At 35.3% G+C, this 22,423-nt stretch overlaps 1 protein-coding gene across 1 annotated transcript in view; it reads left to right on the top strand.

Moving 5' to 3' along the window:
- LOC111056365 (O-acyltransferase like protein) overlaps positions 1-22,423 on the top strand; it is a 70,651-nt gene that overhangs the window by 19,370 nt on the left and 28,858 nt on the right. The window contains exons 4-7 of the mRNA XM_039433250.1: positions 11,625-11,851; positions 13,230-13,312; positions 16,756-16,955; positions 20,631-20,794. Coding sequence (XP_039289184.1) covers positions 11,625-11,851; positions 13,230-13,312; positions 16,756-16,955; positions 20,631-20,794 — 674 coding nt within the window. The remainder of the gene's footprint in view (positions 1-11,624; positions 11,852-13,229; positions 13,313-16,755; positions 16,956-20,630; positions 20,795-22,423) is intronic.

Below are 22,423 nucleotides of genomic sequence, written 5' to 3'. Positions count from 1 at the left end.
TTTTTACTAGGTCCCAAGCAGCCTTACATTTGTTATTGGCCTGATTGATTGAGCTAATGTTAGCCTCCCGTTTTGCAAGGTCCACCTCCTGCCTGTAAATCCTCTTTGCCTTAATGTATTGATTATGGATGTTCTTCCTCTCTTCCTCATCGAGGCAAGATTTCCTCCTGCAATCCAGAGCCAAGACAAAACTCTGTAGCTGAAGTAACCCAGGCGTATACCAGGCATTACTTTTTTGCCTACATGAATTTATTTTCTGGGCCAGATGGCTCTTTTTGATTCTTGCCATTTTTGCAGGAAAGATTCTGTCAAACACGTTAGAGAATTCTTTGAAAAAGGAGTTGAAGAGCTCTTCTGGGTCATCCATTGAGTCAGACAGAATTTCGGTCCAGTCTAAGTTGGCCAAGGCTGCTTCAAGTTGTGGAATCCTCTCAGGGTCAATTTTTCTAGAAGATTTAAAGTAATTGGAGTGCCAAGGTACAGAATCTGAAGGTTCACTCACCGACTTCAGCCACATGTTCATTATGACAGCGTCATGATCAGCAATCATAGGATCCTGGATGTCCACCTCATAGTTCCAGGAGTCAAGAGAGGTTGCAATGGTATATCCAAGCAGTTGTCACCTCTAGTTGGAGCATGACTCGTGATGTACAATCCATGACTTTGCAGCAGAAACCTGAATGTGTGATATATGCTGTTTTCTTCATTCAAGTGGATATTTACGTCTCCGCCAAGAACTATAGGCATGTTCAACTTGTTCAGGCTTGTCAAACAATTGTCCATGGCAGTGAAAAAATGCTCAACATTACCATTTGGGGAACGATAAACTGCGATGACAATTAAATTGTATTTTTCGAGTTTTACTCCAGATAGTTCAATGTCAAGTTCCCTACAAAACATACTCACGTCAACAGGACTAGACAATAAATCCTCTCTTAGATAGACTGCAGTTCCTCCATTCTTGTGATTTGAGCGAAAGTATCCTGCTTCAAATTTGAAATGTTCAATAGTATTGTAGAATTCAATCTCCCGGCCAAGAAGATGATGCTCACTTATACACAAAACATTTGGATATGACTTTCCAACAAAGAGAGAAACCAAATTAATTTTTGATCTTTTAAAATTGGATAGGGAATAATTATCCTCACTCTGAGCGTCCAGGTGATCTAATTCACCTCTATTTGCTTCGGGCGAATGGAGTTTAAATCACCTGCTTCAGGTTGTTTCCTTCCTCTATTGAAAAACTTGGACACCAGAATGTCACTTGGCCAAAAGTCAGAATCATACACCTCACTCAACAAACTGGAAGGCACTCCTATTTTGAATGATGAATACTCCTTTGGGAATTTTGCATTCAACTTCTCAACCACATACTCAGTAATAGACTGGCATATAGACTCATACAAATACAGTAATAGACTGGCTTCTCCACACATCTGTGTAATCAATTGGCGTATGAAGGAGGCTCATTTTTCCTTTTATATTATCCTTGAAATGCAAAATTTCCAAAAACCTTCTATATACGTCGACGCGCAATTTAAAAAGGAACATACCTGTCAAATTTCATGAAAATCTTCTACTGCGTTTCGCCGTAGATGCGCAACATATAACATCATGAGAAATGCCAAACCGTCGACTTGAATCTTAGACCACACTTCGTTCGGTCGAATATAATCGAGGGATTAATCGGCTCAAACATGAAGTATAAGGGAATTGGAGATTCACGAATGACACATCATCACGACTGACCTACTCTACTGATTAACTTAAAAATCTTCATAAAGATTCTAAATTTACCGAGGATGGTTATAGGTCTATTCTATATTCTTCGAGATTCCAGTAAGTCATCTCTTTAATTAGACCCTTACGGAACAAGGGGTACTCACTAGTGTTGAAAAAAAATGATTGGATAGTTACACTATAAATCGTTAATTGCTGTGTTTGGTGTTTGATTGATATTTTTTAACGTTTTTACGAACCGCCAATTGGGGAGGGGCTTGTCTAGGCCAATAGCAGACGTTCACCTTGACTGGTCACGGCTTCCACCAATAACGGTGCACGGCCGTCAGTATAAACAGGCTTCTGCTGCTCTTCACTTTAGTTTTAGTTTACCAAAAATCAGTTATAGTTTAAATAAAACTATTATAAATTTTAGTACAATTTTAAATTATCTCGTCACGACATGTTTTGGCTACTAATGCCATTTTCAAGTGATTTGAAACAAATAATTTTTCAATGATTTGATAATGGTGTAGCATTGAAACTAGATATCCAGTAATTATTTGATTTGACAATATCATGTATTTATATTTAATACGGATAACTACCACAATATCACCTACAAAACAGGAGAGTGAATCTCATTCAACTTTATTGAAAATGATCAAGCCCTATTTCAATGAATGATCGTAGTAGAAGATGCAATACAATCAATCATAGCTTGTATGATCTTTCCGCATCTCAGTTTGTATGATCTTTCCTCATCTAATCTTCATCTCTAAGCAGTTACCATTGAAAATATTTTTTGACCGAGCAAAGTGATGTCCAACATTCAAGTCGACTGTTTTGCATTTCTCTTTATGTTTAAATGTCCAAATGTTTATATGTTTAAATTTTTATATGTTGCGCATTTACAGCGAAATGCAGCAATAGATTTTCATGAAATTTGACAGTTATGTTCCTTTTTGAATTTCGCGTCGACGTATACATAAGGTTTTTGAAAATTTTGCATTTTAAGGATAATACAAAAGGAAAAGGAGTTTCCTTCGAACACCATTATTACCGTAAAATCAGACTATATAATTATTTATCATTTGACAGTGTTGTCTACTAACTTTGTCTTTCCATAAGCTGAGGCCATGATTCTAGTTTGAAGTTATTGATAGAAGTTTTTGTTTTACATTTTTATTTTTCAATCTGATGATTAAAATCATGATTAAATTGATTTCTAAAATCATGAGAAGTGAGAAATGAAGTTTTTAGGAAATCAGCATTATGTTAGTTTATTTTGTTAATTTCAACACACCGATTTTTCGCCAACACGACAACACAGAATGTTCTCTGGTTGATTGGTTTGGCGTGTCAACTCAAGGATAGTGTATAGCTATACTATATACTATATACTATATACTATCCTTGGTATCAACAGACCTGATCCGGCAGCCAGACCTGATAACAGCGCTCACACTCAAATTCCGGGACGACACGTCACGGTACGATAGAACAGAAAGCTCCATGTTCATTCAGGATTTTATTCAGACATTTCAAATTGATAATTTTTTTATTAATTTTTGAGGAAACATAACAACAGGTCAATGTAACTTACTGAGAGCGAGTTCTACTGTTCATAGAACTGCTAGTGTATTGCAGTTGATAAATGGCTCAAGTCTGAAGCTTTCTATTCAGTTAATGAGAACCTGGAAATTTTCAATGTGTATGTGTAAATTTGATCGTTTGATATAGCTCACTTTGTGATATTTTTCATATTATTGACGAAGCCTATTGCTTACATTTTGTAATATTGTTTTATGGCCTATAAAATTCTTGATTTTTGAATCTACTAGTGAAGATTATAGAGTGATTCAATTGAATTGTATCGATACATCTCGTGCTCAGAATCAAAATCTCATTGGATCTTGAAGTAGCCTATTGTAATTCTCGACTAGTTTTGGAGAAAGTACAGAAATGCGCTTCGTATGGAAAGAGAAGCAATAAATCTCAATTTTGATTAAAAGAGTTGGAGAAATTTGCAATAGCGATTGCTATTACACGAAGTATTGACGTAGCAAATAGTGAAATTCCTGTCTTGTGTTTGAAAGAATTGTCTACTAAAGCCGAATAGTACAGAAAAATCTTATTTGGCGAAACTCATGTAATAATCGAGCATGAAAAACAGAGGAAAACAAAGCATTTCAATAGAACAAAACAATGTATTGTGCTGGTATTCATATTCTGAAACAAAGCCTGTCTATTTTTGAATCTATATCATTCACGTATGGCGATGAATCATTCAGCTCTTGAAGTTTTTGAACTTGTTGACTATGAGTTGACAAATGCATGGAATGCTTTAAAAATTCATGATATATTTTTCTCGCCTTCACATTATGCTGATTGCGTAATTTAGTGAGATGAAAATAAATTTATATTTTTAGTTGAGAAATAGGATTCTTCGAATAAATGCTGATTGTTGAGTATGGAAATGATAGATAAAAATGATGAGTTCAATATCTTAGTTTTCAGTTGACAAAAAGACAATTCTCTAGAATGTATCAATTGACAATTGACAATTCTCTTGTTCTATACAATTCTCTAGAATGTAACATTCTTCTCTGTACATTCTACAGAATATTACATCTTATATCTTACATCTTATCCCTGCAACTGCAAATAATATGGCTTTTTCACTTTTTGTGTAGTTGAGAAGTTGATATTGTGGTAATTATTCATATCGAATGAAAAAGACTGAGAAATTGTCTGATAAACTCTGTTTATCAGAGATTGACAATGGTGTAATAACCGAAACCGGTCTTCCAATTATCAATAAATCAGTGGTTTTTTGACAATTTCTCAGTCTTTTTCATTCGATAATACGGCTTTCTATTGAAATTTGGATAATTTGTTCATCGTGGGACGCATTGCATTCAGAGATTATTGAATTATGAATGAATACATGCTATGCAATCTGATTGCATTAAAGACGCATAACCATTTCTAATTCAAAATCAGAATGAACAAATCCAAAACTTAGATTCCAGTTGAGTAATGACATTCTCAATTTACTAGATTATTTCCATATTGAATAAAAAGACTAAGAAATTGTCAAAACTACAGATTTTATTAAAAGTAGAAAGGCCGGTTTCGGTTGTTACACCATTGTCGATCTCTGATAAACTAAAACTAAATACTGAAGCAGCAGAATAAATACTGGTATAGGCGAGTCGAAGACATACCGCTATTGGTCGAAGACATGAACGCCTGCCTTTGGCCCAGCTAGACACTCCACTTCCACTTAACGTATAATAGAAACGTCACAAATAATGTCGGCTCAAGCAACAGACTTGCCATGATCACAAAATTGTATGAATAATATTTTCATATTTTGTTGATTGTGTGACTCATTGTAAATGAAAGATCAATAAATTTATTCAACACAATCAGAATAAAAATCTAAATACAAAACAATACAATCAAGATGCAAATGTCTGAGAATGAAAACCAGCATTCTACACCCAACTCTTCAGCTTTAGAGAAACGGTTCCCTATTGAATTCGGCCTGTTAATCAGCAACAAGTCAATTAGTTTGAATGGCGACCAGGATTAGAGAGCCTCCCGGTCACCGCCCCAGCAACAAAGGCTGAAAGGCAGCGCGATGTCAATCAGCTGAGATGTCTGTCCGGTCAACGAGCTGCAAAGACTTAATCGGAAATCAAAGTGGGCCTCAACAGATGGTGTCTTCCTGGCCTCCAAAATCAAAGGCCTTGAACAGATTGTGTCTCTCTGCCCTCCAAAATCAAAGGCCTTGAACAGAGATTGTGTCTTGCTGGTCTCTAGAATCAAAGGCCTCGAAATCAGTAGTTGGAGAAGCGATAGATTCTCAATGAAATGTCAGAACTGTTTCAATTGATGGACTTTGGTATTGTTTATGAGGAGTGGTGACAGTTTCAAATAGATATCGATGTGGTTTGATTCCTCTCAGACTGTCAGTGTTAATTGATTGGGAATTTTGGTGTTGTTTATGAGGATATCTGACAGATTCAAGTGCATTTCACTGTAGTTTGATTCCTCTCAGACTGGCAGTTATGATTAAATGGGGAAGTAAAGGTGTTGTTCATGGGGATACCTGACAGTTCAAACTGAATCTCATCAGATTTGTCTCTGGGTTTGAGTAATCCTTTTCCTCAACAAAATGTCAGTGCTGTTTCGATGGGAGGCCTCAGTATTGTTTATGAGGATTTATGACAGTTTAATATGAATCTCACTGTAGGAAGATCCCTTTAAGACGGTCAGTATTGGTTGATTGAAAGGTTTTGGTGTAGTTTATGGGGGAATCTGTCAGTTCAAAGTGGATCCTACTAGATTTGTCTCCGGGTTTGAGTAATCCTTTTCCACTTTCAGCTCCACTTGTCCTGTACCCCAAGGGGGTAAAGGAGGTGGTAAGGGGGTACAAGGGGATGGTACAAGAAGCAGCACAAATTGGATTTCGCCCGGCTGTAAAGGACCAAGACCAAGGACCCCTGCTAAAGCCTTTACACGACTCAATCTTCCTTTTGTTTCGATTCGAAATGTGTCTTGACTAGTTGTAATTCGGGCCCCTTAAGTGCGATTGTCACACTACAGATTCTGTGTGAATGGTTGGCTGCGAAACAATTATTGTCACTGTTCAAGTTCTGGCAGTTTCTGAGACAGCTTTGTCCAACGAATGTGGTCCCTTTACATGTAGGCTACATACTTTGTTACTCTTCACTTCATAAACTCAGGATCTTATCTATACGTGATGAAATACTAGAATATTTTCTAAAAATACCACCAATTTTTTCAAATTATGACATCAAAATTCGAGATTTTTAAACTACCAGTGTTTCATTATCTCTCTCACTGGTATCTCTATCTTTTAATCGATTCCATCCATCATCAATCCTAAAGAGACACACTGGGGTGTTTCACACCCCGGGGATTTTTTTTTCTATTCTGCAGTTGACAATATCAAACAGATGGTAATTTTTGCCCAGTCTAAATTAGGTTTGGAGCATTGTCAACTGCTCTCCACCACTCTGTCAGTAATAGCATTCTACAAGGTCACCAGCTCATCTTGTTCTTCGTTTGGGGTGTCTAACACCCCAGAGTGTCTTTTACGTAGGACTTTTATCAAATACTTTTTTACAAAGATTTACTTGTATTGACCACTACGAATGTGGTATGGGATGATGGATCAGATTGGAATAAATGCTATGATTCTCTACAACTTGAGGTTCAGAACAATAAAATGAAGAGACGTGAGTTTTTGATGAAGTTGTCATTGGCAATGTCGCAATGATCAAGCCATTCCTTCAAACCAGATTAGGAGCTTCAACAATCAGGCGGAACATACGTACTTCTGAATTAGTATAAATATTGATAAGCAGTGCTTTACTTTCGATTTCTGTATGCACTTGGAACAAAAATCATTAGGAAATGATGAAGTGTGGGCTAAGTAATTTTTTCTATATTTTTCAAAGAGACATGCTAAATTAAATTGGTGTGTCTACTGTGTTAGCATAAAGTAAGTGTGTCTCTGTAGGGTTAGAAATCATAATAAATTACAAATCTCTAAAAAAAGTTATTTTAAATGTAACACCAGAATCTGTTCTTTCACATTTCCTATACTTTTCCAGTAGGCCTAATTCTAACTCTTAAATATTCTAGAATTTTAAATTTCTTAAATTTAAAATTTCAAGTTATCATGCATTAGATATTGGTAATAAATTGTTTGAAATCAGATCATATCCATAACCAAGCCAAATATCTCGGATCATTATCCTGAATCATAGCTAAGTCTCTTCTCATATATGATAAAATGGATGTTTCTTCCAGCAATTATTTCTTGTATTCTCACTTACAATTCTCCACGAATGATTACTTTGTCTGGTTAGTTTAAAAAGGTATTGCCAAAATTTCTAAAATCTTCAGTCTAAGGGCTTTTCTGAGTTTGGGGAAAAAAGTTGAAAATGTGGAGGAACAACTTTAAAAAAGCCGATATTTAACAATCAGTTGCATAATTGGTGAGACTTGAAATATTGTCAAAAATCAATTTTATTAAAATAAAAATTGATATTTTACAGGAGCATGCTTTCGTGTGTGCTCACACATCATCAGCTGTAGGCTACAGTAACCTACAAGTAGGTTTTACCTCCTGTAAAATATTAATTTTTATTTAAATAAAGTGGATTTTTGACAACATTTCAAGTCTCTTCAATTATGGAAAAGTTCCACAACATCAACATTCACGCTACAAACTTAATCATTTGCATATTGATTTTCCTTTCAATTGGGGTTTTCAATGACTTAGGCCCACTAAGCACTAAATTCAAAGACTTATCCGTTGAATTTAGTACTAGTTAAGTGAATTTAGTACTTTACTACTATTGAATTTGGTACTTATAAATACCTTTGTTATAAATTTTGACTGAGATCTTCCACTTAGTTTAATCAAGCCATGTCATTACGATTTCATGCACTTACCATTATAATAAATTTGACAGTGAAATTTCATAATAGATTATCATGTTGATGATATTTACTATAATAATCATAATTTCAATTTCATCGATTTTATCTGAAGAGAACTTGACCTTTCCCCAATTTCGATACTTTCTCGATTGTAATTCCTCTGGAATCTCTCAATACCATCTCTAATCCCCTTGAGTTCGAATCATAATAGAACGAAATGAGATGAATACATCATCCAAAATAAGGACCAGCAAAAACCAATTAGAAGCGACTGAGACTCGAATTTAAATTAATTTCTCGTCTGACGAGATTCGAAGCTGGAGAGAAAGGCTTTCACAGAACAATGACTGCTCTCAACGAGATGATGAATTCAATTTCGGTATTATGGCTTCCCAATTAGCCTTTGAATATTGAAGAGTCTCCACCGATTATCATGGCCTCTCCCAACAATTTCGTCAGAAATTTGGTCAAGAACAATTGCAACCGTTTGGAAAATTGAATACTGTTTCTGCTACTTCGGTTCGCGAGTTGTGATTAAATTCAAATTTCTACCTCAAACGTTCCCAGAAAATTTGATCACGAACAATATTGTAACCATTTGGAAAATTGAATGCTGTCTTTGCTACCTGGATGCGAGTTATGATTGAATTCAAATTTCAATCTTAAATGTATCCAGAAAATTTGGTAGAGAACAATAATTCATTCTTTTTATACAAGGTGTCCCACCAAGGTTGTGACAGCCGTTGACCATAGGTTCTTCATGACATTTCTGACAAAAAAGGTTTTGTAAACTTTTCCCTATCGACCTTAGTTTTCGAGATTTATTGATTTTTCGATATCTTCAGAATATGCCTACTTCCGGTCATTAAATACCCGATAACTCGAAAACTGCAAATATCGTTTGCAAACTGCAACAATACCCTTGAAATTGATATCCGATCAGTCATTGAGTATTTAATGACTGGATGTAGGTATATTCTCAAAATATCGAAAAATCTATATATCTCGAAAGCTAAGGTCGATAGAAAAAAGTTTACTGAACCTTTTTGTCAGAAATGTCGTGTAGAATCTATAGTTAACGGCTGTTACAACCTTGGTGGGACACGCTGAATATTCTTTTTCCATTTATACATTGAGTACATTATCAAAATGATAGGGAGAGGAAAAATAAGGTAACCTTGTGCAATTCCTCTCCCAAATTTAGATAACGCATAGTTCGAAGTATGTTAAGTCTTCAATACACAAAATATTCAGTCCTCAAGTGGATTTTTACAAAGTAGATTTTCAGATTAAGATGCTTTAAAACTAAACCTAGAAGAAATAGTTCACATCATTATGACTAAAATAGGAAATATTCACATATTAAAAATAAAATTTTGAATAATTACCGAAAAACAAACTTAATTCTAGAAGCACAAGCATAAAAACACTTCACTTGAATGGGCTACTTTTATAAATTAATAAAACAATATTGAAACTTGAAGTACCCTTCATCTATATATATAAAAGCGAAATGGCACTCACTCACTGACTGACTCACTCACTCACTCACTCACTCACTCACTCGCATAACTAAAAATCTACCGGACCAAAAACGTTCAAATTTGGTAGGTATGTTCAGTTGGCCTTTAGAGGCGCACTAAGAAATGTTTTGGAAATATTTTAACTCTAAGGGTTGTTTTTAAGGGTTTAAAGTTCATCTTTATCTATATATATAAAAGCGAAATGGCACTCACTCACTGACTGACTCACTCACTCACTCACTCACTCACTCACTCACTCACTCACTCGCATAACTAAAAATCTACCGGACCAAAAACGTTCAAATTTGGTAGGTATGTTCAGTTGGCCCTTTAGAGGCGCACTAAGAAATGTTTTGGAAATATTTTAACTCTAAGGGTTGTTTTTAAGGGTTTAAAGTTCATCTTTTAGCATGTATATTCTTCTTCTCCCAATCTCTTAATTATAATTGAAATTTCCATATCATATGTTACTATAGAACTATAATCTAGATAGAGTACCTCTTCGAAACAGTTGTTAACTGGCAACTAAATTAATAATTTTGTCAGGTTGGCATTAAGTTGAGTTGACTTTGTTAGGTTGGCACCAAGTTGAAGATTTAAATGCATTTATCGCGGAAAAATTGATTGGGAACTGCTACTTCAATCCTGGGAATATTAAATTACTAGCCGTCAGGCTCGCTTCGCTCGCCATATCCGTTTAGCCAGACGTTTAGTCTGGACCCCCGACTGGATTGTTTTAACATTTGATAAAAATGCTCAAATGAAAAATGCAGGCGAGCGAAGCGAGCCTGCTGATCTCATTCTTGGGCGATCCAGTCGGGGGTCCAGGGGGCGGAGCCCCCTGGCTAGACGGATATGGCGAGCGAAGCGAGCCTGACGGCTAGTTATTTATAATATTACAACTATTTAATAATAAAGGAAGGGTGATATTCAAAATAATAAATGGTACTTCAAGTTTCAATATTGTTTTATTAAGCACAAGCATATTTGTAACCGTTTGGAGAATTGAATACTGTCTCAGCTACTCTAGGTATGGATTGTGATTAAATTCAAATTTCTACCCAAAACGTTCCCAGAAAATTCGAAACATTGATTGTCATGAGGGAACACCGAGATGTGAGGAGAATTCCATCACTCACTCAATCAACCAATCAATGCATACAATAGCATATTGTCCTTCAATGTACATTTTTAACTTAATTTTTTTTGTGTTATTTATTTTTAAATTATGACAAGTCACTTCTGACGCTTCTACATGCTGGCCCATGAAGCATATAAGCTTATTGACCAAGCGAAGTGAGGTCTAAGATTCAAGTCGACGGTTTGGCATTTCTCTTAATGTTTAAATGTTTAAATGTTAGAATGTTTATACGTTTATATGTTGCGCATTTACGGCGAAACGCGGTAATAGATTTTCATGAAATTTGACAGGTATGTTCCTTTTTTAATTGCGCGTCGACATCTATACAAGGTTTTTGGGAAATTTTGCATTTCAATGATAATATAAAGGAAAAAGGAGCCTCCTTCATACGCCAATATTGGAGTAAAAATCATACTATAGATTTATTAATCATGAATCAGCTGACAAGTGATTACACAGATGTGTGGAGAAGCCAATCTTTTGCTGTATTTTCATAAGGTCTACAGTTTCAATCAGGTACTTGTGGATGAGAATACTGCGTGAGGTCTACTGTTCACAAAACTACTAGTATATAATCAATCAATCAATTTCATCTATCAATCTCTCAATGGACTTCGACATTTATCTTCGTTTGTGCTTTTGTAATTTGATATTAGTTATTTGATTCATCAATCAATCAATTAAAAAAATGTATATACAATGTTTGGTCCTGTATTTTTCTTAATTAATTATCGAATTACACATCATTTTTTCAGTTGCCCCAAGATCTGCTGAACGGCGAATTCATCCTGACTTCTTCACTGTGCGTGCCGTCCACGTGTTCAGCTGAAGCCGTTGAGCAAGTCCTCAATTTCATGCTGATTGATTTCAACAAGAATAGCATAGTTGAAAACAGTGGCTTTGGATTCTCAGTCAGGATGAAGGATGAGGATTGTCATCAGAAGCAGAATCATCCTTTCAGCCTCAGTGTTATCATTGTAATGTAAGTTTCAAGTTACAAAAACTCATAACTTTGATTATAAGATTTTGATTGAAACAAATAATAATTTGGATTTTTAATAACAGAGAGTATGATGTGATAACAGAGAATGATATGAATGAACAGATACAGTAGTTTATTGTGAAAATGTGATGCTTAACAGTGTGAAGTCTCCAGCAAAATAAGACCATAGAGAAACAATAGCATAAGTAGATATTCTATGATATAGGGCGTTTATGTCGCAACTTTTACTGTTATCTCAAGCTGATAGTCCACGTAGTTCTTTCCTGTGAAGCTTTATGACGCTGGTAGTCTCTCATATTGTGCCGTTCATACACTCTTACCCGTTCAAAACAGTAAAAATCGACAGCAATCGGCTTGAGATAACAGTAAAAGTTGCGACATAAACGCCCTATACCATGGGATATCTACTTACGCTATTGTTTCTCTATGATAAGACCGAGTGGTTCATTGAAGGCTGTATCACCCCGTAATATCGCTACTAAAATATACTTCACAAACTTAATGATATGATTTCATTTGAGTTTCACCAATTTCTTATATGTACTTCGGGTAAATTATGTATTCTGTAATCTGTGAATTCTACATCAATCTGTAATCTGTACGTTTACACCAGAGTTGTCAAATAAGATTTCTACAAATCTCTGCAATTCGATGTCAATTTCTTCAAAAGTACAGCAGCATTTAACTTGTTTCTGACAGAAAAAATTGGGAACTATTTGCAAACAAAATTTTGTTGACAGCTCTTGTGTAAACGTGGCTTGAGTTATACATTAATATTAGTCATATTAGCTGTGAATTGATCCTACTCGTATTTTTGCAAACTTTATCAATGTTGACTTGATAAGGATTTGATGAAGAATGAGAAGATTCTCGGTATTGACACAGAGAAACAATAGCATAAGTAGATATCCCATGGTATAATGAGGTTATGTCGCAACTTTTACTGTTATCTCAAGCCGATTACTGTCGATTTTTACTGTTTTGGCCGGGTGAGAGTGTATGAACGGAACAATATGAGAGACTACCAGTGTCACACAGCTTCAAGGGAAAGAGCTACGTGGACTATCGGCTGGAGATAATAGTAAAAGTTACGACATAAACTCCCTATACCATGGGATATCTACTTACGCCATTGTTTCTCTATGGTATTGATTAGAATAGCATTGGCACCTTTCGATTGTCGTTCATTCTACATACTGGAAGATCATCTCAATAAATTTTTATTCTGATAATCAAGTAATATCAAGAACAGTGATTCAGTGAGTATTGAGCGATCGACTGAAAAATATAATATCAAAAATTTTGTTAATCTCCACTACTTTTTTAAATTTTATGATCAGATCGTTTTGTTTTCCAGAATACTCTGCGCATCCCTCTTTTCATTAACGATTGTATGTGGTGTCATAGACTGGTATTTGACAAGAACTTATGATCGAGTCCGTAAGTACAGAGTTATTTCATTCATCAATTTCTCAATTGAATCAGAAATTTGTCTTCGTTTGTGCTTTGTTATCTGATTTTTAATATGATGAATCTTGATATTTAATGATTTTGTCATTAATGTAATCATTAGGATATCAATCTTTGTATTTCAATCACAGATGAATGAGCATTCAAGTGACAAGATAGGTTTCATTTTCCAAAATTCACAACAATAATTTGAAATCCATCATTCCTTGACGAAGAAGTTCTCTGTAATAAAAATGAAGCTTTTCTCCCATTTTAGTGTGATTCAGAATGAGATTGGAATGCGATCCATCAGTTCCTGATCAATAATATTATTATTGTATCGCTACTAATTATCAGTAAAATTGAGGTATTACATAGTTCAAATTTACATCATATGGTATTAGACTACTGTATAGAGAAACAAGATAGTAAACCTTGTAAATTATATATAAACTGATACAACAAAGCAATCGAACAAGAAGAGAGTATACAGTAGTACAAACGAAACGTCTCCTTTAATGCTATTGGTAGATGCCAATCTCAAGCTGACTGCGTCATACAGCCTCGACCAATCACGTGAAAGTAGGAGCCACATTATTGTATACACGCCCATTTTAACAGCTTCTCATTGGCTGAAATCGTTCAGCCTCGATTCTCAATGAAGAAGTGGGAAAAGGTTCAAACTGATAACAATTTTTTGACTATTATTTCTCGTGCATCATTATTATTAATAGGGTAAGAGTTTGAGCTCCAGTGGTCTCAGAAAGATGAAGATATTCTATGGAATTGATATTTAATACACATCTTACTTGTTGTCTTTGATTATTTAGTTGAATATCATGATAATATCCAGTTTCCAAGTAAGCTCTTATGAAAATAATGCTCACTCATATAGTTGAAAAGACTTGAGAAATCGTCAAAAATCCCTTTATTTCAATAAAAATATTATTATTTCTCAATATCTCAAGTATCTCCAATAATATTAATTAATTATCTTATATAATTTTTATTTTATATAATTTCCATAATCTCCAATTATGGAAAAGTTCAATACATGCTCACTCATGTTCTATTTATATCTGAGTCAACATGTCTATTTATGACAAGTCTATAACATGTCTATTATTATTACCTTGTCAAGCAGCCTCTTCAAGGTTCGCAGGTAACTTGGTTTGTCTCGATAAATGTTTCTTTCTATTCCATATTTAATTATTATTAAAAGAAAATCCTATTTTGATGCTGTAAATCACCCTGAAGACTTCTGCTACTGCAATCCTAATTGAATGCTGTAAATCACTCCGAATACTTCTGCTTCTGCAATTATTGACAACAGGGTTAACAGATAGATGGAAATTCTAATTCATTCCATCAGTATTCTACAAGGTCAATAAATACAGGTCATGACACGATCCCGTGATGCATTGCAAAATCACCATTTTGTGGGATTCCAGTTCACCAATTTTCAGCTTTTTCATTGTAGATTGAACATAACATGATGTGCTATTAGTAATTGGAATTGTGAAAAAATGCTTCTGACAGAATTATCGTAATTTGGAATATACTAGAAACTAAATAATTGATATTTAGATTTAATCAATTGCGATATTTTTTCTCATTTTCACAGTCTCGACAGTTTTTTTATCTGGAGTGTTACACAAAATACGCAACTTTGAATATGCAAAAAAATTTTGATACGTTAATCATTTCCACAGTCTCGTATATTCAAAGTTGCGTATCTTGTGGAAAACCCCTGATAAAAAATCGAAAAAGTAGTCAAGGTTGTAGAGAATTTTTGATGATCTATAAGCTACGTTGCCTTAAACCCATCTTGCATGACTGTTTATTATCGAAAAACTAACCAGACTAAAATGAGGAAAATATCGCAAATTTCTTGATTTTCTGAATCAAACGTATCTTACTTCATGATTATATTTTCACAAAATTCATTTAGCTCACATGGAAGATGAGATTCTGTTTCTCAAATCAAGACTGAGTACCATTTCTTATCATTTTTGGTTACCGAGATACACAGTTTTGAATATAGAAATTCGCCATTTTTCTGTGTATTTAAATAGGGGCTAAAATACACTAAAACAGGTTTTTTTATATGTTCAATCATGATACATGAATTTGAACGGCCTTGACGAGCTGAGAAGAATGAGCTGTAGTACGAGGAGATCTGATTTTTCTGTCAAAAGTAATAAGTGTTTAAAGTTTTGATCCTTGACATATCCTTATGATGTACCCCCCACTAGGAAATACTGAAATAAAATGTTTCTAATGGGTGATTTTCATAGAAAATAACCCGCGTGAGATTTCTGCCGAGATATGTATTTTTTTTGTTAGGAAGGCCTTGAAAAGGTATTATAATGGAAAATTTCTATTTTGGCTGTAGTACATGATTTTCTATTTTTGGTTATATTCCGCCTCCCCCACTACAAAATTCGAAAATACCTAAGGAATCCTGTTCATAATGAATTGTTCTTCCACGTGATGTGTGGTTTCTCATCTATACTAGAAAAATATCTATGCTGTATAGGGTAGAAGTGGTAGGTTTGCATAATTTTGAAAACCCCTTAAAAATACCCCTTTTTTGAAAATTCGTAGCTCCGGAACCAAAAATGGTAGAATCCTGCGCGTGCCACTGCTCAATTTATTGGAAATTTTATTCTTTTTAATTTTGTCAAGAATGATTTTTCTCCAAAAACTCTACGTTTTCGAGATTAAATGGAAAAATTGAAAAAATTCCGACATTTTGGGGGTGAATCCGCCCTCTGGCGTGTCAGCAAATCCCATATTCGAATTCAGCGCCCCAAAATACTTATAAAAACGTCGAGAAAAATTCTTTCGGGGCTGTTTCCTGAAAAACGACCATTTGACTGGACTATGAAATAACATGTATGTTTATGATAACTTGTCAAGCAGCCTCGTCAAGGTTTGCAGGTAGCTTGGTTTGTCTCGATAAATATTTTTTCTATTCCATGCTTAATTGTTAAAAAACGAAAATTATAATATTGAATGTTGTAAATCACCCCAAAAACTCCTGCTACTGCAAATATTGACAACAGGGCTAACAGCTAGATGGAAATTCGAAATTATTTCCATCTGTTTTCTATGCTTTTTCTATTAGATAGCTTTTTCCATTAAATAGCTTTTTCTATTAAATACCTTTTTCTATCAAATATTTTTTCTATTAATGGTTTATTATATCTGCTACTGCAAATATCGGCGACAGGATTACAGCTATATGGAAATTCGAAATTATTTCCATCTGTATTCTATGCTTTTTTTATTAAATAACTTCTTCTATTTATGGTTCCTTATAATTATCTGCTACTGCAAATATTGACAACAGGATTACAGCTAGATGGAAATTCTAATTTATTTCTAACTGTATTCTATGCTTTTTTATAAAATGGTTTCTTATATAACAGCGGATTCAGCGCTGGTTTCATTCGTTCACATTTTTTCGGCGTGGAGGAATTGCAAGAGACTGATGCATGTGGAGTCAGGTGGGGATTCATTGAACTGTATCAATGGAGCCCGCTTCCTGAGTATCGGATGGGTGGCCCTTGGGCATCGCTATAAGTACACTGCTCAACTGCCGCTGGTCAATCTACTCATTCTGCCTAAAGTGAGTAATCAAACTTTCCACTCGATTATAATATAATCGTTAATGGAAAATGATAAATAATTGAAAGTGATTATTTTTTAATGTGGGGAGGTGAAAAACATGATAATTTATATATATAAAAGCGAAATGGCACTCACTGACTGACTGACTCACTCACTCACTCACTCGCAGAACTAAAAATCTATCGGACCAAAAACGTTCAAATTTGGTAGTTATGTTCAGTTGGCCCTTTAGAGGCGCACTCTATCTTTTGGCGAAATTTTAACTCTAAGGGTGGTTTTTGAGGGTTTAAAGTTCGTCTTTTAGCATGTATATTCTTCTTATCCCAATATCTTGAAATTATAATTGAAATGTCCATACCATATGTAAACATAGAACTAAATTCTAGAGAGAGTACCTCTTTGAAAAAGTTGTTCTGGTAACTAAATTAAAAATTTTGTCAGGTTGGCATTAAGTTGAGTTGACCTTGTTAGGTTGGCACCAAGTTGAAGATTGAAATGCATTTATCGCGGAAAAATTGATTGGGCACTGCTACTTCAATCAGAGCTATTCCTGGGAATATTATATTACTAGCCGTCAGGCTCGCTTTGCTCGCCATATCCGTTCAGCCAGATGTTTAGGCGAAAAACTTGATAATCTATATATATAAAAGCGAAATGGCACTCACTCACTCACTCGCAGAACTAAAAATCTACCCGACCAAAAACGTTCAAATTTTGTAGGTATGTTCAGTTGTCCCTTTAGAGGGGCACTAAGAAATCTTTTGGCAATATTTTAACTCTAAGGGTGGTTTTTAGGGTTTAAAGTTCGTCTTCTAGCATGTATATTCTTCTTATTCTCATAATTATACTTGAAAAATGTCCATACCATATGTTGATATGGAACTATAATCTAGAGAGAGTACCTCTTCCAAACAATTGTTAACTGGTAACTTAATTAATAATTTTGTCAGGTTGGCATTAAGTTGAGTTGACTTTGTTAGGTTGGCACCAAGTTGAAGATTGAAATGCATTAATCGCGGAAAAAGTGATTGGGCACTGCTACTTCAATCAGAGCTATTCTTGGGAATATTATATTACTAGCCGTCAGGCTCGCTTCGCTAGCCATATCCGTTTAGCCAGGCGTTTAGTCTGGACCCCCGACTGGATCGTCCTAACATATGATACAAATGAAAAATGCAGGCGAGCGAAGCGAGCCTGCTGATCCTATTCTTGGACGATCCAGTGGGGGGTTCAGAGGGCGGAGCCCCCTGGCTAGACGGATATGGCGAGCGAAGCGAGCCTGACGGCTAGTTTATCTATATATTGAATATTATTTTACCCCAACGCTGTGGGGATAACGTAACTGTGGCGATATCCAGTCAGATGATCACCTCCTAAAATGCTGTCTTGCACCAGCATGCACTCGACAAGACCTCTTTGTATTCAATGACGAAGCTGTTAAAACAGTGGATTTTCATTTTAATTCAGGCATTTAATAACCTTACACGCACAAACGAACCCCAATGCTTTAAAGGCACACTGGCGACACTGGAAGAAGGAGGAGAAGAAGAAGAACTATCATTATCATTCATTCTTCATTCATTTTTACAATAAGAACATTATCAAAATAATAGGGAGAAGAGAAATAAGGTAACCCTGTGCTATTCCATGAACAGGATGGAATAAGAACAACAAACTAATCACCAGCAAGATACGCATTGAATCCACACCTACAACAGACACACCTCGATGCTCCGCCCACTTTTTCTCTCCTGATTGGTCAACAACGTATTTCATGAAACAGCCGGTAGATGGCAGTAGCTACTGGCTGATATGTAACTCAGTGAATCTCGTAATATTACAGTATTTTCTGTATCATTTCAATAACTTACTATATCCATGTATTTTGTGAAGCAGATAAAGGAGAAGAAAAAGAAGAAGAAGAAGAGAAGAAGAAGAAGAAGAAGAAGAAGAAGAAGAAGAAGAAGAAGAAGAAAAAGAAGAAGAAGAAGAAGAACTATTATTATCATTCATTCTCCATTCATTTATACAATGAGAACATTATCAAAATAATAGGGAAAATAAGAATAAGGTGATCTTGTGCTATTCCTCTCCCAAATTTAGATAACACATAGTCCGAAATAGGTTGAGTCTTAACCCAATTAACTTAATTATTGATAATTAATAAAATTATTCAGACATTTGCTTTGATCCCTAATCTTGAGTAGACAGTGTAGACGTTGTGAAGAGTTGATGATTTGATTCACACACAATTTATTGATGGAAGAGTTTGAAGAGATAAATAATTATAAGAGGATGAGATGCAGATCGATTCCATGTTTATGAGATAACTGCAATTATCGTTTGAGGATATAGATGAGCTCTTACAAAAGCAGATCTTAATGTACAATTTCTTCTGATCGTCCTTCATGATTCTGCACCATCTTATCACGGTCGTATATTGAATTTCTTACATTAGAGACATAGTTTGGAATGGAATAGTTTTGGGCCAAGCCTGTTGTTCCTTTCCAATCATATTTATATGTTTTGTAATTTTATCCACAAATAAATGAATATTGTCAGACGCGACGCACCCTGACATGACATGACCCAATTTTGATAGATGAGTTAATATACTAAGATTATAATGGAATTGGATTGTGAAATATTATTAGAATATTAACAATTAGACGAAGCTATCACGTGTGAAAATATTATAATATAATCATATGATATCAACTCATCTTGTACATTCAGTTAACGTCATGTAACATTGTGTCGCGTCTCAATCAAAGACCTTAATGATACATAGACTCACATGCAGTGCTAGTGTCGTACTTGGAATTGAAATCAGCCATTGAGGGGGCAACCTATAAGATTATTACATAGCCAATGCCTTTGTAATCTATAGTATTACAAATATATAGATTATAGAAATCAGGTAATTAGGTAATCAGGTAATTAAGAAATATTATTATTGTTATTGATTGTTTTTATTGTATGTAAAAGATTATTTTTATATATCCCTCAAATAGCTTACAGCTACAGGGATATTATCGCACTATTGTAATACCCAAATATAATATCTCGTGCTAAAATACCCCAATGGCGGCCTTCAATTTCAAGTGAGAGCTATCATTGGGATGGCATAGGCATTGTGGGTCTATATCTCTTTAATGTCTTTGGTCTCAATATGCGACTAGTCTTATCAACTCTCATAACAGTTTTTGTTTGATTTCCATAACACTTCACTAAATTGAACCATAACATACAGAATATCATTCATATCTGTATAGAGTGTCATTGAGAGTTAAAAATATTTTATTCAATTCGTATTAATTGATTACGTTCTAACATGGAATAACGATACTACACTCTGTACATAATTACTTCAGACTTGGGATGGGCATGCGCAGCAGAGAATGCACACAGCGGGAGGGATACAGAGGCGCGATGTTGCCGTTTTGAAGCAGCCAGCGATCTCCAACTTCTAGTGACTGTTCATGTGCTTATGCTATACATGCGAAGTTTCCTATCTGAAAGCGGTCAGACAACTGACAAATTGGCAACTGCGCTTCTATCAATGACTGTAATTGTCTTATCTCCCTTCACTTCTCTGCGTTGCATATTCCTCCAAGTCTGAAGTAAATTTGTACGGACTATAGATAGTGAATTGGTTATCCTATGGTTTCAGGTAGTGAAGACTTACACGGCCATGATCATGTTGAATGCCACTTTGTCAGTGGATGTTTTCTTCTTGATCGGGGGTCTGCTGAATGCCTACGTCTACATGAAACTTCCTGCAAGATCTCATAATCTCAAAATGACCATTGTCGGCTACATACATAGATATTTGCGGTGAGTTAAACGTTGCATTCCATCATTTGTATGATATTCATCAACATACATCTCTCTCTCTCTCATATCATATTCTCACATGATATCAAATCAAATCAAATTTTATTTTGCCACAACAAAAATAATAAAAATCTGGTGTGGCGCACTCACACAACTTTCCTTGCCGTTATGAAAATTTATCACCTGACGCTAGTGTTCCCGCGCATCTCAAGTCAACTATTCAAAGATCCAAGCCAGCTGGTGACAGGACAATAAGGCTGGAGACACACGAAGTTTGCTATCTCTTCCTAGTGAATGATTTAATAGAATCAACAGTTGCCAACAGCTTGTAATTGAAATAATAACATTTTCTCGAATTTCGAGCTTATTTTCAATTGTAGGTGAAAATGTTACTGAACATTAATTGAAGAGGTCTTCATGCTCAATCTTTGACACTTAGAATTTCTCGTTTAAATTGTATCTAAAGCCTGATAATTAGGAATTTATAATCAAACTTTGCATAGATGGTGCAGTGCTCCTGAAATTTCTACAGATATGAGACTTGTGAAACTTGATAGAGCTTATAAATGACTATTCTAGGTATAAATTTGATCAGAATCGTTGGAGCCGTTTTCGAGAAAATCGTGAGAAACCCTGTTTTTGACAACATTTTCATCATTTTATCCGCCATCTTGAATTGCATCAGATCGAAATTGTTCGTTTCGGATCCTTATATTGTAAGGACCTTAAGTTCTAAATTTCAAGTCATTCCGTTAATTGGGAGATGAGATATCGTGTACACAGACACACATACACTCATACACACACACACACACACACCACACACACACACACACACACACACACACACACACACACATACAGACCAATACCCAAAAACCACTTTTTTGGACTCAGGGGACCTTGAAACGTATAGAAATTTGGAAATTGGGGTACCTTAATTTTTTTCGGAGAGCAATACGGTACTCTCCTTACCTATGGTAATAGGGCAAGGAAAGTAATAAAATACAAAGTTGAAGAAAAAAACATATTGATCAATATTTAAATATACACGATAAACAACCTTGTCAAAACAAAATAACATGTTTGGCACTGCCTGCAAAACCGAAGTTTGAGTGCTGGCAGCAAGTATCGATATTAATTTTCGATATAAAAAATGCCAATGAGGAGATCAATAGATGAAACAAGAATGAATGGGGATCAAATCAAATCAAATTAATTTATTGCCAAAAAGAAAACAAACAATAATTTACTCATACACATACATACACGAGCAAAAATAAAAATAAAATGTTCATAATACAATAATATTAAGCTGCGTACTCATATAAGCTTCTCCAACCCGCACCGAACACGCTTCGCCATCGTACCGCCCTCGTTCCTCCATCGCACTACAGTCGCTCCGCCCCCGCTCTGCAGTCGCAACCATCATGAACCTTAGTGCAGGGACACACGATCCGGCGAAATCGCCGTCCGGCGTTTTCGCCGGACGAAGCTTCGCCGTCCGGTTGCAAGAAGTACACAGGAAGGCATGGGGCAGAACACACGACTCCGGCGACGCCGGCGACGGCGAAAACCCCGGTCCGGCGAGAAATTGATCCGGCGATATCGCCGGATATTCTCTACTTC

The sequence above is a fragment of the Nilaparvata lugens genome, chromosome 7 (genome assembly GCF_014356525.2).
Source record: "Nilaparvata lugens isolate BPH chromosome 7, ASM1435652v1, whole genome shotgun sequence".
In the NCBI taxonomy this organism is placed as follows: Eukaryota; Metazoa; Arthropoda; class Insecta; order Hemiptera; family Delphacidae; genus Nilaparvata; species Nilaparvata lugens.
This window is presented reverse-complemented; position numbering and strand designations above follow the sequence as displayed.